Source organism: Habropoda laboriosa, unplaced genomic scaffold (assembly GCF_001263275.1).
Source record: "Habropoda laboriosa isolate 0110345459 unplaced genomic scaffold, ASM126327v1 scaffold80, whole genome shotgun sequence".
Classification (NCBI taxonomy): Eukaryota; Metazoa; Arthropoda; class Insecta; order Hymenoptera; family Apidae; genus Habropoda; species Habropoda laboriosa.
In genome coordinates, this window is record NW_017100193.1 from 290,299 (window position 1) to 307,424 (window position 17,126).

At 41.6% G+C, this 17,126-nt stretch overlaps 2 protein-coding genes across 2 annotated transcripts; both read left to right on the forward strand.

Moving 5' to 3' along the window:
- Nucleotides 1-528: 528 nt before the first annotated feature.
- Nucleotides 529-3,316, forward strand: LOC108570158 (aminoacylase-1-like). The gene is made up of 5 exons (XM_017931949.1): nucleotides 529-742; nucleotides 1,549-1,718; nucleotides 1,791-2,294; nucleotides 2,563-2,853; nucleotides 2,940-3,316. The coding sequence occupies exons 1-5, from the start codon at nucleotides 646-648 to the stop codon at nucleotides 3,081-3,083; spliced, it is 1,206 nt and encodes a 401-aa protein (XP_017787438.1). The 5' UTR covers nucleotides 529-645; the 3' UTR covers nucleotides 3,084-3,316.
- Nucleotides 3,317-12,987: 9,671 nt separating this feature from the next.
- On the forward strand, nucleotides 12,988-15,382 carry LOC108570190. Its single transcript, XM_017931994.1, has 3 exons — nucleotides 12,988-13,283; nucleotides 13,382-14,113; nucleotides 14,713-15,382. The coding sequence occupies exons 1-3, from the start codon at nucleotides 12,988-12,990 to the stop codon at nucleotides 15,380-15,382; spliced, it is 1,698 nt and encodes a 565-aa protein (XP_017787483.1).
- Nucleotides 15,383-17,126: the final 1,744 nt, after the last annotated feature.

Genomic DNA, 17,126 nt, shown 5'->3' on the forward strand with positions numbered 1-17,126 from the left:
TGAAATTCATCTTTATAATAGTATCGGAACACATGATTTTTTTATTTGCAATTCATTGTTACATGTATGTGCCTAGTTATTAGCCACGTTGCATTATATTCTACATTGTATGATAATTTAATTCGTACTATCGATTTAATGAATGTAACAAGTTCTTCGATATCAAACCCTATATGAATACAATATTATGGCGTAACGTGTAAAGAGCTCATATTTAGGCATACATGAAATTTAATAAATCGGAATACATTTTACGAATTAACAAGTCTTCACAGCCTTTTTCCTCTTCTTGCGATGCACCTTTATACTATTTACACTCTACGAACCCACGCGTATTCAAAAGTTCAATCTCCTTCTCCTCCTCCTCCTGTGTTTAATTCTGAATCTATTTTTAAACCCTGGACTTAACTTATCACTGAAACGAAAACTTTCCAATGCTGAAAACGTAAACAAAGCGTCTAATCTTCTTATCTATTCCTTCAAAGAGACGCTCGCGATCCCGCCATCCAAGCTCGCGCGTTTCGATTGATCGATTCACGCTACGTCACCGCTGATAATCACCAGCAATTGGCCGAGACAAGCGGCAGGCGTCTGCTATGACAGTCGACTCAGCGGCGTTCGACACGGCGATCAGCAGACACCGCAATGTCCTCGTCTTCCCAAGCTCAGCTGGACGCAACAGCTGTAGAGAACTTTTGCGAGTACCTGCGGATACCCTCGGTCCAGCCCAACATTAACTATGGTGAGCAATTCTGGACATTTAATGCTTTCAATTTCTTCCTTTTCTTTCCCATGATTGATCATTCGAATATTCCGTGGTTTCACGCGTGTACTTCGGAGCACACGATCACGAAAAGCACGTACACGCATATTGCGCACCGGGAACACGGGGTCGGTCATTTCCTCGTTAAGCAAATTAAATCGCTTTCTCTTGCAGTATCGAGGCTCCAGTATCACACGTTAATACGGAACAATTAATTCAACGAGGCTCACGCGTTTCCGCATGGGGACAGGGAACCTCTTAGTTTGCTTGAAGCGTCGGAGACGCTATCCAGCCATTGCCATGCCCCACCCTGTGTGGAATGTTATTTCTATTTTTGTATTTTTTCCTCGAGTCGATAGTAAGCGTCTAAATCTTCTGTGAGATTACCCCCGTAGTTTTTATTTCCTTTGATAAAAGACTGGAGCTTTTTCAGGGACTTGAATGCGATCGTTATTCAAGGACGACTCGTGGATGACCTAAATTGCACAATTAGTTATTCCCTTTATTTCTTGACTTGTCTCGCTTATTTCTTACACGCGTTCAATTTAATCGAGTTTATTAATGTTAAAAGTCATTCATGAGATCACTATAGTGTATACTGTGTACTGTACAAACTTTTGAAACAGTTGACATCATTGTGGGAGATAAGATAATATTTTTCGTTACATTCAAAATAGGACATCAGGTATTTGGGTATCTTTAGGAATTCTGTATTCTATTTGGCTTGTGATAAGAAAATAATTTGATGTGTTGATTTGTGCTAATTTTAGTCCCTTATTTTTCAGATGATTGTGTGGCATTCTTGCAGAAGCAGGCCACATCTCTTGATTTACCTGTCAAGATATACAATGTTCATCCTAAGAAACCAATTGTGGTTCTCACATGGATAGGAACAGATCCATCTAAACCAGCTATTTTATTAAATAGTCACATGGATGTTGTACCTGTTTTTGAAGTAAGTAAAATTATTCAAAATCAATTGAAAAATCTAAATAAATGCATATAACAAATGAAATACAATTTTCAGGACAAATGGACTTATCCACCTTTCAGTGCTCACATGGATGAGAAAGGAAACATTTATGCTCGAGGTAGCCAAGACATGAAATGCGTAGGAATACAATATTTGGAAGCAATTCGTCGTCTGAAACTTGCTGGGCAATGCTTGGAAAGAACAATTCACATTTCCTTTGTACCTGATGAGGAAATAGGAGGAATCCTTGGCATGAAGGATTTTGTGCACACCAAAGATTTTCAAGCTTTAAATGTTGGTTTTGCACTGGATGAAGGTGTAGCTTCACCAGAAGAATGCTTTTATATGTTTTATGGTGAGAGATCCATTTGGCATGTTGCAATAGAGTGTGCAGGCACTCCTGGCCATGGATCTCTTCTAATAGATAATACAGCTGGTGAAAAGATAAGATTCATCATTGACCGTTTTATGGATTTGAGAGCTAAAGAGAAAGAAAAGTTGAAGAATCCAAAGATACAGCTTGGTGATGTTACAAGCATTAACTTAACACAACTAAAGGTACATATTTCTCTTTAAAGTTGGCTTAGAGGTTTATTTCAAATGAAATGATATTTACTTTAGTTAAATTATGATGTTAAACATTTTCAATAAATTACTTATAACTGTTTATTACAAAAATTACATGTCTGTGCACTTAGGAAAGTAATGTTACACAGTGAGTATATTGATAGATTTATATATGTTTTTTCGGATATACGTAATCTCTAATAATGATAAAAGTTTCTATTTCACGTTGTACTAATCTCATGGAAATAATTTGTTCCAGGGTGGTATTCAAACAAACGTAGTACCTACTTCATTAACAGCAATTTTCGACATGCGGCTTGATCCTTCCGTCGATCATAATGAGTTTGAAGCTATGATAAAGAAATGGTGCCAAAAAGCTGGCTCTGATGTTACATATTCATTTGAGCAAAAAAATCCTAAGATCGAAAACACAAAGTTAGATGATTCTAATCCCTTTTGGATTGCTTTTAAGAAGACTTGCGATGATCTTGGAATAAATTTACAAATAGGAATCTTTCCAGGTGGAACGGACAGTCGATATGTAAGACAGGTAACTATCTCTTCTCTTCTTGTGTTGAAGTCTTCTACTTATGCTGACATACTAAATATATTTTTTTAAACTCTTTTCCGTTATAGGTTGGAATTCCTGCCATCGGTTTTTCGCCTATGAACAAAACGAAAATACTCCTTCACGACCATGATGAATATTTGAACGAAGATATATTTTTAAAAGGCATTGAAATATACATGAAAATAATACCAGCAGTAGCGAATGTCTAAGCACATGAAATGAAGCTTTTAATAGTATCTTACAACTGTCTCGACTAACAAACCAAAGCTAAATACCAAAGTTAATATTAATAGCATCAGAAGAATCAAAAAGAAACGAAGAAGAAAGTTTAAATGGGAAGGTATAATTACCACAACCTTAAAAGATTAATGTAGCAAACTGATCAAAAGATAGTGCAATAACATATAAATTTTTAAGAAACTATATAGATTTCAAAGTTAATAATTGTTAAAGAAGTATAAACTATATGTATAAATATATGAAAGTTACCAAGATTGTTAAATAATTATCGTACAAAAAAGACATCCAACATATAATCATGTAATAGAGAGCCATAAAGTCGCAGCAGAATAATTATTTTGATAAACAGTCAACTACAATATTGAGAACGGAACGATGAAACAAGAAGGAAGGAAGAAATAAATTAAAAGGAAGAAGGAAAAAAGAACCTCATCAAAGGGACCAAATGAATATACTTGAATCAGGTATTGGGAAATACATTTACCAGTTTTTATTGTGAAATTAAAGAGCTGAATCCATAATAATATGATGTATACATAATAGTTATATGTAAAAGAAAAATTGATATTATTTTTCTAAGTAGAAACCATATGTTATAATAGTTATTAGAAAGTCAAGTGCAATACTCAAAAGCGTAGAATTACTGTAAAAGTTCTATATACATATGTGCACATATACGTATATATAATATTGTTTAAAAAGTCCTACATATTTTATGAAAGCCATTGCAATAACGATATCTATGGCAATTATATATTTTTATGCATAATTCAACAAATATATCAAAGGAAATAGATATAAGAAAACGTCTATTGATCTCGGTGGTACGAAGAGTTAACATTCTGTTCGAAATTCCATAAAAATTGCCTGTGCCGTTACATTTCATTCATATTCGACTAGAAACAGTGTATAAAAAAAAACGATTCTACGGGGTGACAGTGTCGTGTATTTCTTTTTCTGGCGTAGAAGTCAATAAATTTGTGTACGTGTGTGTGTATTCCCGCCATTATCACGGTGGTTCATTCTTAACAGGGCTGCCGTCCTCCCCTCTCTAGTATAACGATGGACTCGTCCAATGTTTTCGATCTCCCACCACGAACAATTTTCGCACTGTCAGTGCAGGTTGTGAAATATTTTGATCTTAAATATCGATAAAAAATATGAGCATTTTTTTAACTAGCGTAGCAAATTAAAATATATCGATAGACGGTGTCAGTAAGTCATTTTTCGTGCATTGTTTGGGTTCGGCCATTTTGAAGTGGGGAAGGTAAGGGAGAAGATACGCAACTGCTGTCATTCATAGCAAGCGTATCGTAGTGTCTAGAATCGCGATCGACGATTCATTGAACGATCGTCTTAAGGAAAATTGTTATCGCATATAGAAATGATAATTCTGTAAAAGAATAGAGAAGAAAATCCTCCTGTGCATATCCCTTTGTCAGCCATGTGTATAAGTGCATCGTTTAAAATGTCCTCGCAACCCGTACTGAACGACCAATAGAGAAAGGGCGGCAAAGGCACGTGATCACGGTCGGCCAATCGTTGGTACGGGATTTGAAATCGTGCGTGGTCTTTGTTCACGAGCCTGCCGTCAACGTTACTTCAGTTCCGTAAAGGGGGCCTTGTGTCGGTGTCCGTTTATACATGGTCGCTGCCAAAAATCGCATAATTCTCTTGTAAATATATGTGTGAAAGTGGTGCTTGCCCGCGAGGACGACGTGCTTCGAGGATTGTCATACACACGGTAGGTCTTGTTATGCTTTATTATGTGCCGTACACGCGAGTCCCCGCGAAAAATCGCGGAAAAAATCATTCATGTGCATTGCCGGCCCGCCGAGCCATCGAAGCTTTCGAGTGTCAAGGTACGAGGGGGGCAGTCATGACGCTCTCAACGGCAATTTTTTTTTTTCTACGGTTCTTGCTCGTACACGGCTTATCGCGTATTACGATGCGTTTACGTATACGTTCGTGTTTATTTACAGTACGTTACACCATTCGATGGATCTGTCAGAATGGCTCAGATGATTCGACGAATTTTTTTGCCGGTATTTTTAGCCAGTTTTTTTTTCAGACGCGATAAACTCGCGCGATTTGCACGTTTGCCGCGCTTCAGAGGTTCGATGGCGTAGGCGGCCCTGAGCATATCACCATGGCGATTATTTATTAAGCGTACAACGCACTGTGGAAATAAACAATCGCTTACTTAGTTGGTGTGCGTCGAATCGAACTGAATGAGTGATTCATCGCGACTTTCGGCGGGAAGAGAGTGCATTACCGGGAAATCTTACTGATATAATATGTATTTCCGGTGATGAAAGCTATTGTTTTGCCGCGCATTGCACTTCATGCAATGTCACATTTAGACAGAGAATCGTTTACGGGGGGGGGGATTAATTGTGCACGAAAGTGGCTTTCGTATAAATTTCCAATTTATTATGGGTTTTTTTTTTCTTTTTTTTTCCTTTTCTTTTTTAATCGGTTCAATACTTTGAATCAATGACACGGTTGTTTCTTGGCTTAATCGATGCTTACGTATATTCATAATGCCGTTTCTGTAAATAAGGTATGGATTATTAAAAAGAGCCATCATGAAGAATAATTAGAAATCAATAAGTAAATTGAGCAACCCTGGGTCTATGTACAGTCACGCGATAATTATATAATTATCTTTCACAAACTGTACATTTTGGATTTTTCTCCACCTTGTCGCAGCAGATAATCAATAACGAGGGTAGCAATTAAAAGTGGCCATTTTCGATGTGGATTAGGATCTACGGAAAAGTATCGATTTTCAGACAGGGGGAAGGAATAATGGTCGGTTAGGAATAATAATAATAATAATAATAATACAAAAATTTAACGGTACATGGTTTCCCGGAAGACTTATCGGATTTTCGTGGAAACGTTAAAAGGAGAAGAGGTTTTTTGAAAATGTTGCGAATAAACGAGTGGTAGGGAGGGTCCCTCGAGCACTTTCAAGCCTCACCGCCACGAAAGCTATTGACCGTGGGAACCTTCTGGGAACCCTACCCCTCGCCATATGCCCACCGCAGGAAATATCCTACAGGCTCGACCGAAATTTACCTCGCCATGTTTCGTGTTCACGAATGATTATTTGTCACTGTGAGCAGTTCTGCCTTTTTTTGTTCGTTTATTCGCGTGAAACGATGCCATGGCTCTTTTGTGGTTTTCTTTCTTTCTTTCTTTTCCATTTTTTTTTGTTCTCTTTTCGTTGGAATATTCTACCCTGGGAAAGTATACATTTCCATTTGGTGAAAATTATTTCATCTGAAGTTTAACTCTTCAAGGAAATTTTAATTGTTCTCGTTTAATATTCGGTTGGACAAATTAGGATCGTTTAATTGTTACGTTAGAAAGTCGTTACAGAAAAATACTCTGGTTAATGTATTTTTCATCTGTCGGTGTCTTTTTTACGGCAATGTACCATATATCTACGAAATTCAAGCATTCGATATTCTAGAATATTAACGCATAAATTTAGTGGACGATCATCCTACCAAACAATCTCGAGAGAGTGAGAGAGGGGGGAGGGGACGTAATTATAAAAATGATTTCGAGAATATACGGAAAAATGAAGTAATCCAGTTGTGTAAAATTGATCGGTTTTATCATCTAAGGAAATAGTCGAGTAATTAGGAGGCATTGGGGAGTCGGGGGGGGGGGGGGGGGGGGGGTCGAGTCCGTGAGAGCGTGTGCGCGCACTGCGACAGGGTGCAGACACTCTCTCGCAACACTGCTCGACGCGGTGTGGCGCGGTGCGCCGGCAGGGATATCAGATCGATACTCGGCGAAAAGCGCGGGTAGGAGAGGCGCGGCTATACGTATCTACGGTTGGTCCATCGCAAGATCCAGACTGTCGGCTCTCTATGCTCCCGTGGATACGCCCCACCTCTCTTCCTCTTCCTCCGCAAAATTCGTATTCGGATTCACTCCGCTATAATTTGGACATTATTTAGACGGCAGCTGCGCTTGATTTAGTATAGATAATTGCTTCGGACCGGTTAACTTGAGAGGCTATTCTTTTCAGTTTTCGCCGAATCTTTGTAGAAGGATCTTTCGACGAATCGCGTTGTACGAGAGATTGAATAATACTTGAAAAGCTAACTTGGCTTATAGGAGAGGAGGAAGAGCGAATTAACCCCTTCCTTTGATAATGAGTCACACTCGTGGTGTAGTTTATGGTTATAATATAAGAAAATGTGAGGTTCTCTTTGTAACGAAGTTCCTATTTTTCACTCGAACTTTAATTTTCACTTATATGTCTAAGAATTATTAAACAGAGGCGCTGAGATTTAACGTCACAACTAGTTCTCATTTAACGTATTGTCGAAACGATAAGTATATATAGCTACCGTTGAGAAATGTAACCATTGAAAAATCGTAAGGCAACGGGTTGAAAGAAATAAAAATCGAATTGTACGGTTCTGTTTTTCTTTTTTTCTCTTTTTTTTTCGTTTTCTACTTATTCCTATTTCACAATGGGAAATACAGCGTGCCCCTTTACGTTTGCAAGAAAACTTGTAGCCTGTGCCAATTAACCGTGCAATTCGAGCGTCTGTGTCTGGTTGTAGCGCGTGAATCGTGCGCGAGGAAACACGTGGTCATATCGTTGCTTCACCCGATATCGAGTAGCGCACACATGCGCGACCCGTTCTTCAGTGTTTATTTAACTGGCATGAAAATGATGTCACCGGAAGCCGACACGTCGTTTCAGATCCACTCGCGCGTTTTAGACGCTTTCATAGTAGAATCATGCGCAATTTTCTTTTCACCACCGTAGCCTTTGACAATGGTTTTCTTTTCATTTTTTTTTTCTTTTTGTTGCCGTGGGGGCAACTTCTCGATTCGAACTTAAGACGAATCCGTCTAGATGAATTTTCGTTCGAAAGTGTTATTATTCCCACCACGTTGCACAGTCACGAAGGAATCCCGCTGCTCGGAGGAAACGGAAAAATTCCAACGGTAATATCGGGGCCCTAAAAATTTCGATACCTGCCTCAGGGACTCTTTTGTTATAACCGTCCAGGTGTAGTAGGCCGTATCCTTTTGGCTGTACGGTGCCAAAAATCGAGACCCCGGGGAATAACCATCTACCTAACCGCGTGGTATAGTAAGCAGGCAGTTGGAGACAAAAAAAAAAAAGAAGGAAAAGGGACATATTGTTGGCATGGTTCGCACATTAGGAGGCGTTCACGTGTGGCCTTGTTTAAACTTTTTATCTGTTACGCAACAAGTAGAGAGTCCGAAGAAAAGAGCATCACTTTCTCAAGCCTCTCTCTTTCTCTCTGTGGCAATTCACACCGGGGTCCTACGAATTTAAACTGATATTAGAAAGAAACACTGTCGCTGTTTTCTCAACTACTTAACGCTTGAACCCGGCAAGCACAGAGTCGGGGGATAGAGGCTTCTATACGATATTCAGTGAAACGTGTATATAGCATATACGAATAGAGAAAACGACGTTGATGATTTCTCGTAGAAAGGCCAGGAACGTGGGTTGAAACAATGCGATTCCGTCGGTGAATCCTTTCGCTTATTGGCCAAACACACAGTGCTATTAACCCGCGAGCTATTCAACATTGTTCCCGCATGCAAATGTTTTCCTCCCCGCGGTCGTTACAAAAGCTTAACAGGTAAGAGGGATAGTCGGATAGGTGTTTCGAGGCAACGTTCCAAAATTCACCTTCGTAATTCCCGTTGCAATTCGTCGATATTGTTGCTCGAAAGATTTCCAGCTTGCGATAGAACGAGGAAAGGAAAAAGTATAACGTTGCGCGTCGAGTCCAGGTCGTGAACATTATCGGCGGAAGTTAGCCGGTGAGCAACCGCGGCCATGGGAAAAGATCCTCCGTGAGATGCGTTGTGTGTGTGGTGCTTTTCACGACCGTGAAACCAACGTTCGACGTGTATCATGCACGCCTCCTCCCGCGTTACCCTTCCCCCGTTGAGAAAAATTCTCCGGTAATTCTTTCTGCTGATAATTCGAAAATTCGAATGGAAGAAGAAGAAGGTCAAGCGAGGAAAGAGGGTAATGGAGGAGGAGGGGATACGTACACCTCACGCACAGGGTATCGAGGCATGAGAAAAGGTCTGGGTAATTGAGCCGGTGCTAAAAATTCGTAGCTACCTGCCAGGAAAGACTTCCGCTGTCCGACACGCTTCGACTCTCTTCTTACCTGCACGTAATGGTAGTTTCGAGAACAAAGGGACAGAGCGAGCTTTGCACCTGTACCTGCGAACATAGCAGAAATGCATCGACTTTCTCAGCGGACCCTTTTCCAACTGTAGGAGAGAAACTGTAATTCCCCAGGATCACGGTCACTGTCGAGGACGTATTTTTCGCTAACGAAAAACTAAGAAGTAGGAGGAGGAGGAGGGAGACTAAAAGAAGGGCTGTGGAAGGCGAAAGAGAGCCTGTAAGAAAATCCAGCTGCAGAGTTCGACGACACGTAATGAAATTGACTGCTCCCGAGGCAGCTGGCCGCCGCGGAGCGGCGCGCCGTCCACGAGTAATACTTGGCCAAGGATAAAAACACGGCCGACTTTATTCGACATTGCGAATTTATGACCAACTCTGCACACTCGCGACGGAGGAGAACTGTACGAGTGATACGAGGAGAGAGAACGGCAACTTTTCTTCTTTTTTCCTTTTCTTTTTTTTCCTTCTTTTTTCTCAATTTCATACTAAGAGATTTATCAGAGAGATTTTTTTCATGGAATATTCGGATCGACGGATGTGTGGTTTCGTGTGTGACACACCGTTGGCCGCACAAAAGTCCATTTATTAGACGAACACGATTCACATTCGACTCACTTCATAAGCCCTGTTCTCCGCGATTCAAACCGGTTCTCGGGCAGCGATCACAAAGAATCCCGCCGTTTTACGCGCACGCAAGCCTACACCACCGATTGGCCGACTTTGCCTCCTCTCTATATTTATAAAAATCATTTATCTCCACGTCCCGGGGCAGGAATACGTAGATGAACGTTAAATGCGAATTCGTTTATCAGAGGATTTCTATTATCCCGCTGTATATATTATATTTGCCGCATTTTACTGAAACGTTCCGTAGGAATATTTCCTTTTCTCGTATATACATATATATGTACAATCTCGTGGTATATAGAGTCTCGAGTCTAAACCAATATTTGCTCGTCTAGTTTATCACTGGTGCAAACTTGAAAGAAAGAATTTATCGTCCCCCCGATACTGCCTGTTTTCATCTGGTGAAGAAGAGAGAAAAAAAAAAACGAAGGTTTCTTTTAAGCAAATCGATCAAAGGAGCAGCAAAGTTGACATTTCCCATTGGCCTTTATCTTCGCCGTTGTGTTTATCAGAGGCTCATCGTCTTGGCACAGAGAGACGATGCGTTTCGTCAGGTGTTCCCCAGGCGCACAGCTGCGCCCGTGTCCACGCACACACACACATACGAAAGCCCGGTGAAAGGGAAATCTCGCCGATTGTTGTAACGGTGGAGGAGTTTATCGTGCTCGAGTTCAGTTTTATAGCGTTGTAACTTTGCTCACCGTCGACCCACCGCCGCTCTTTTAACCCCTCCGCGCGTTCACGCCCCGCTGCTAACCATTATCTTTCTCCTAAACGTGCAAATATATGTACCCTAGCCTCGTCGCAATTAGTCGAGATCACCTCGGGATCCTCTAACCTGCTCGAATTCCACAGATTTCGAAATATTTATGTATACGTTAATATTTAGCCAGCATTAACTCCACGGTTACAACAATCGACCAGGTTTCCTAATGTGTGTATAAATATATATATAGAGCTATGTTTTGTTGGTGGAAAATAGCCGCTCATTATCCCCGTTTCCCCTAGAAAGTTTCTCACCTAGTGTGCAAACATGTAAATCAAGGTATTCGAGATGGAAAAGAAATTGAGGCACGGTTAGATGATCCGTCGAGGCTAGGATGAAAACTAGCGGCGGGCAAAGAAGAGAAGGGGCCCTTTATGACCTGCGAAGGATTTCAGGTTGAATAGCTCCGGGGTCTTAGGATCGTCTATCGCTGGAGGACCCTTCTCGGAACTTGAGCTTGAAGAGGCGGCGGGGGAGAAAGATTATCCTGTTGCATGAACGAGATACAATTTTCGACGACCCTCTTTTCCGCAAGTGGCCCGTACGCATAAAATTACTCCGTCGAAAAATCGTTTTTTTATCTTCTTCTCAACGCTGCGTGTGCGCGCGCACCTACGCACAATGTCGCCTTGAGAATTTCTTCTGTTTCTTTCTTTCTTTTTTCTCATCTTCGTCTGAATTGCGATTTTCTCTCCTCCTTCTAATTAGGGAAAATTAGCGTGGAATTGCGCATTTTTCTCCAAAGAATCTCCATTCACCGAGATTAAACTTATCGTTTCGTTGAATGCGGCTGCTTGTTGCTCGTCCGCCAGAGGGGTCGACGACCCGTCCCCGACGTAACTCCTCTTCTTTTCCCATTTCCCAGCTTCGTTTTCTCATCGATGCGCGGGGGCTTCTCCTCTCTTCTGGGTCTCTGCGAAAATTTCACCCGCAGAGGAGGAATCGGCACGCCGCTGCAGAATTCTCCACCGGGGCGCCCCGCGTACTTACCACACCACCAGCTCACCCATCGCGAGACAGAGAGAGAGAGAAGTTCCACGAAATTATTAATAGGGAAAAGGCGTAGAAGTTCCATTGCACTTCCACGTCTATAAATATCGTTCAGTCAGTGTGGACTTGAATGTCCCGTGCGCGTAAAGGCCACTCCACGATGGGAGTTACACGTCGAGGCAGGGTCAGTTCTCCGTTTCTCCTTCTCTCTCTCTCTCTCTCTCTCTCTCTCTCTCTGTCGATAATTCAACCGCCTGTTTCTTCCACACCGCGTATGCCAGGTATTTTTAGATCGGCGTTTCGATTGAACGCCACACCGACGATTTCCATATGGCCGTCTATAATCGCCTCTCTCTACTATGACTCTGCTCTATATGCACCTATTACGCTGCTCTTGTGCATCGTCTCTCTGTCTCTGCTGGCCGCCAGCTGACGACGCGATACGTATATACTCGCTCTCCGACTAGTATTTGTACGTTCTTCGAAATTATCTCGAGCAAAGTGGCAATAATTTAGAAGAGATACGTATCTTTTAGAATTGAGAAACAGAGTGGCAGGCTAGGCCAGGCAGAAGCAACACACACACACACACACTTTGTAGAGGATGAAGAGCGGAACGAAGAAGAAGGATGAAAAAGTATTATACGAGAGAACGGAGAGCAGAGCGGCGGGTTCCCCCGAACCGGATAAAGATGGAACCACCAGTCGATTCGACGAGGACAGCACGCTAGAGGGAGTGGAAAAGAAAGAATGGCCACCGGAGGGGTCGGGGAGGGGGGTCGAGTGGAATAGTTAAACGAAGCGGTAGTGGGGCTACGAGAAAGGAACGAAGGGGCTAGGGGACGGATACTACGAGTCCACACGCGTTCTATAGTAAATCGACTATAGTACTATGAGTCAGTCACACCCACAAGCCGGTTGTGGGTTCAAGACCCTCGTTGCGCGCTCGTACACGCTCTGTGTACACCACGACACGCGAGGTCACGCGTACGGACACGCTCGAGAATCTATTGGCCTTGCTACGGCTGAGAGAGAATGATCATCGGTCGCGAGGATGATCCTTGCGTTTCGTCCAATAATCTATATATCATCGGTACTACTAATCCCTTTTTCACAGGGCAAGGGATATCAATGACCGAAAAGATATATATTTAGCAAAGTTTTCTCGAATCGACGATTTTTCCTTGCTGCATATCTTTTCTCATGGATTATATTTTTCATTTTTTTTTTCATTTTTGTTTTTCTCTCCCGTTGCATTTCAGTCGGGTGAATGTTGGATACAGAGAGTAGACACGGTACTGGGCTGGTTCAGGGACCGACAAGGGACCCTTGGCTCACGATGGATTACTACCTCGGTACGGACAGTCTCTCGTTGCAAGAGATGCTCGATGTCGACATCAAATGCGAGATCGAGGGCGTTATCGGTGGTCACACAGAGCTGGGCTTTAATTTCACCGACATGTCCGGCTTAGAGATGGACGACGACCCTATAGGATGCCAGAACGATCTGAGCGGATGGTTCGGCTCTACAAGTTTACTCAATGGGAACAGCAACAGTTCAAACAGGTTTCTTTTTTCATATCTGACACGCGAATCGTGGAATATTCTTATAATCCGATCGTGCTGTACGTTTCCCTATGACTTACTAGATTCCTTCGTTTCAGTAATTTCAACCTTGACCTCAGCGGAAGCGACGCGGCCTCCATTATGGTGAACCCTAACTCGGTAATGCCTCACATAGCGATTCGCAGTCCGACTCCGAACAACGGCAGGAGGCACTTCTCGTTTTCACCGAAGAAGGACGTGAAAGAGGAGAAGATCGACGTTGAAGAGGAGGAGGCGGAGAACGAGGGCAGCAGTTACACGGAGAACGAGAACGAAAACGAGAATGAGAACGACAATGATAACGAGAACGAGCAGGAGAACGAAGCGGAGAACGATACAGAAACGGAACAATACGAGAACGATATCACCGAAACAGAAGAGGATTCCGAGGACGAACAGGAAGTCACCTCAAAGTCCGTCACGCCGTGCAAGTCGAAGACGATCTCTATATCAGCGGTGAAAACAACCTCCCCTCAGTTCACCAAGGCACAGACCACCCCGAAAATAAACGGGGTGTCAGGGATCAGGGTGCAGAATTTCAAAGTACTGCAGAGTCCAAACCAGACGCCGCAGCACGTGCGGAAGCAAATCTATAACAACAATGTACACGTGAGCCCGGGGGCAGCCACCACGGTGACTACAATGAAAAGGGAGAAAGAGTTCGATCTCTCCGACTACGACGATAAACCGTACCCTAAACCAGCTTACTCTTACTCCTGTCTCATTGCGATGGCGTTGAAAAACAGTCAGACGGGTTCTCTGCCGGTCTCTGAGATCTATAACTTTATGTGGTAAGTTTCGATAAATGTATCTCCTCGATAGGAATAATTTCCCCTATCTTTTAACAGATGGGGGATGTTTAGAAAAAAAATGGTGGAAAGAAAAGGGAGAAACCGGTGCGAATGAATCGAAGCGCGATTAACATTTTTTACACACAGACACACACACACGCGCGCGTATGCAACGTACACAATAGAATAAATTCCTATTTGACAAACGACGTGTCGCCGACCGCTTATTTTCGACCATTTGGCCGGAAGGATAAGGGCTGGTCGAAGCCCTCCGATGGGCTGCTTAGTCCACGAGGGGAGAAAGTATTGTCCTTCCTCCTTTATTGCCGGGTTACATAAGGGGGAATGGCTGCTGCCATTTTGTATGGGGGGACCCTTGGAGCACCAGGTGTGCGCTAGGGGTACAGCCCCATAGAAAATGCGGGGCTCGTTCTTTTGTTTAACTAACTTGCGCGTCTGCTCCAATGCGTCGTTGCCACAGTCGATATTCAAACACCAGTTTTTCTTCTTTTCTCGATATTTCATTAAATATACATATACGTATACGTGTGATAGTGTTGAAAAATTACAGTTAATTCATACGTACGATTATATTTCAGTGAGCACTTTCCATATTTCAAAACCGCACCGAATGGCTGGAAGAATTCAGTTAGGCATAATTTATCGTTGAACAAGTGCTTCGAGAAGATCGAGAAGCCTGCAGGAAATGGGAATCAGAGGAAAGGTTGTCTGTGGGCTATCAATCCGGCCAAAGTGGCTAAGATGGATGAGGAGGTACAAAAGTGGTCCAGGAAGGATCCTCTAGCTATTAAGAAAGCAATGATATATCCAGACCACTTGGAGCTCCTCGAGAGAGGTGAAATGAAGTACGCGGGCAGCGGTGACGTGTCTGAAGAAACGGAAAGTTCAGGAGACGAGGCGGTTGAAGAAAGTACGACGTACGAAGAATCTATTCACGGTCACATAGCTGCAAACTCTGTGACAGACAGTTACGACGAGAGCAGCCAAGATTGCGATATAGATATTCACGATCATCTGTACGATGAAGTCGACATAGAGGACAACAAGGAATCGTTGCACATGCAGCTGAACATCTCGAAGCAAGAACCATTTGGATACGAGCTCAGTCCGAGTACAAAAAGGCAAAAGACATTAACCGGTGCGATACAAGGGAATTATGTGTATCAACCTGTAACTACTTCACGAAGAAAAACACCCATCTTCCTGCGAGCTGGCACAGGAAACAGCTCTTTTCTTAAGATCGATTAAGTTTAGTTTTATCATCTAATTGCAAATTCCTAATTTTATACGTATCTGTAGGCATAGATAAATCGACAAGTACACGAGAGCGTATGATAAGAGTAATGCCTCGGGGAAAGTATTTGATACGTAGGAAATATTCCTAGTTCCTAGTCTAGCTTTTCTCACGTAACCCTGTTATTCTGTTCTATATATCGTGTTTTCATTTACCTATGAAAAATAATAAATCTACATAAGTAAATGGGAACGGATTATGATAGAATGACAGAGTTCAAAGGTGGACAAGCGTAAAGGACTCTTGTACCATGAGAATGACTAAAGGAATTATCGAGAAGCCCTACGATCTAAAGAATTTATTTTATAAGTCGCGCTTTTTTCTATTTTTCTACGAGTATTAGATTATGCAATTATGCGAACGTCGCGTAATTTTTACATCAAGACTCCTGGCTTCTAGGTAATTCTCCGGGTCAATGGTACACGAGCCCCTTAACAAGATATACAAAAGACATTCGTTTTATTTGCATTTTATTTTCATTCTGTAAATTGTGCATTTCAAATTTATGGAAGTATACCGTAGATTTTCTTTCTTATTCACTGACTATACACATACACGCATATGTCAGTTGTTGCTTTTATTTTCGATCGTAATTGCTTTTAATCTTGGAATTTTCTGATTCACCGAAATCTATTCGGCTACCTAAAAACGAAGGAATATTTCTGTGTTAAATATTTTTTACGACAGCCATCGATAACAATGTACCATTCATCACAATCATAAAAGTAAGTCCGAATTGTCAGACTTTTTTAATCGACACGCGAAGTAGGTACGAAGAAGCAGGTATCTAGTTTTCTTTCGAGTAATTTTTTATACGCAGTTGTAAGTACCCATGACGGCTCCGAGCGGGTAGAGGCAAAAGAAACGGAGAAAAAAAAAGTAATAAACATAAAACGTTAGGTAACAGTGTAGATCTCTAAGTATTTTGGTCAGCAAGTGGCCAGACTGATGTATTATACTTTTTTATACATTGCTGGACTAAGTAATAACTGTAAATTTTTACGCGATTGTATACCTGACAGATATGAAGTTACTTAGATTCGCATAACCAAGTAGAGTACAAAGACGAGACAGCTATAGGAGGATTTGGATCTGTAAAAATTTTGTAGCATATGTAGAAACAGTTGGGAATTCGTATACCTGATTTAGTATTTTAAGTTCCCGACGAAATCTCGTGTTTTTTTTTTTTATTTCTCTTTCATCTCATTCATTGCTTCTTTAATTAATTTTTCGTTTAATTTAAGCGTAGCATTGAAACGTTCCTCGATATATTCAGTTTTAGGCCAGTGGAACTAGGTAACTTTCACGTCGAGCGTGTAATTATTTTTTTTCTTCTTTTAAACAGTGACTATACATGTATATTTTTAGTCATTCGTCTCGAGAAAGAAACACAAAAGAAAAAAAGAAAAGGAAAAAGGACTACTTAATTTTGCTCGTTTTTTCTTTTTGTACAAATAAAGCACAAAACGTTCTCCCAGTATGATGGTTTATTAAGTGCTACGTGCGAGTCACTAAAATCCGAAAATGTGTTACTATTGAATGACACACCGGAGAAAGTTAGACAGAGTCGAGTACAAAGTATGTTCGAAGACCGACAATTTTTTCAGACGTTTTTCCATATAGCATAAAAATATTAACAAAACGCGCCTCAAAGCACTGTACGATAATTGTAAATAAGCGCTAGATGGACTTACTTCA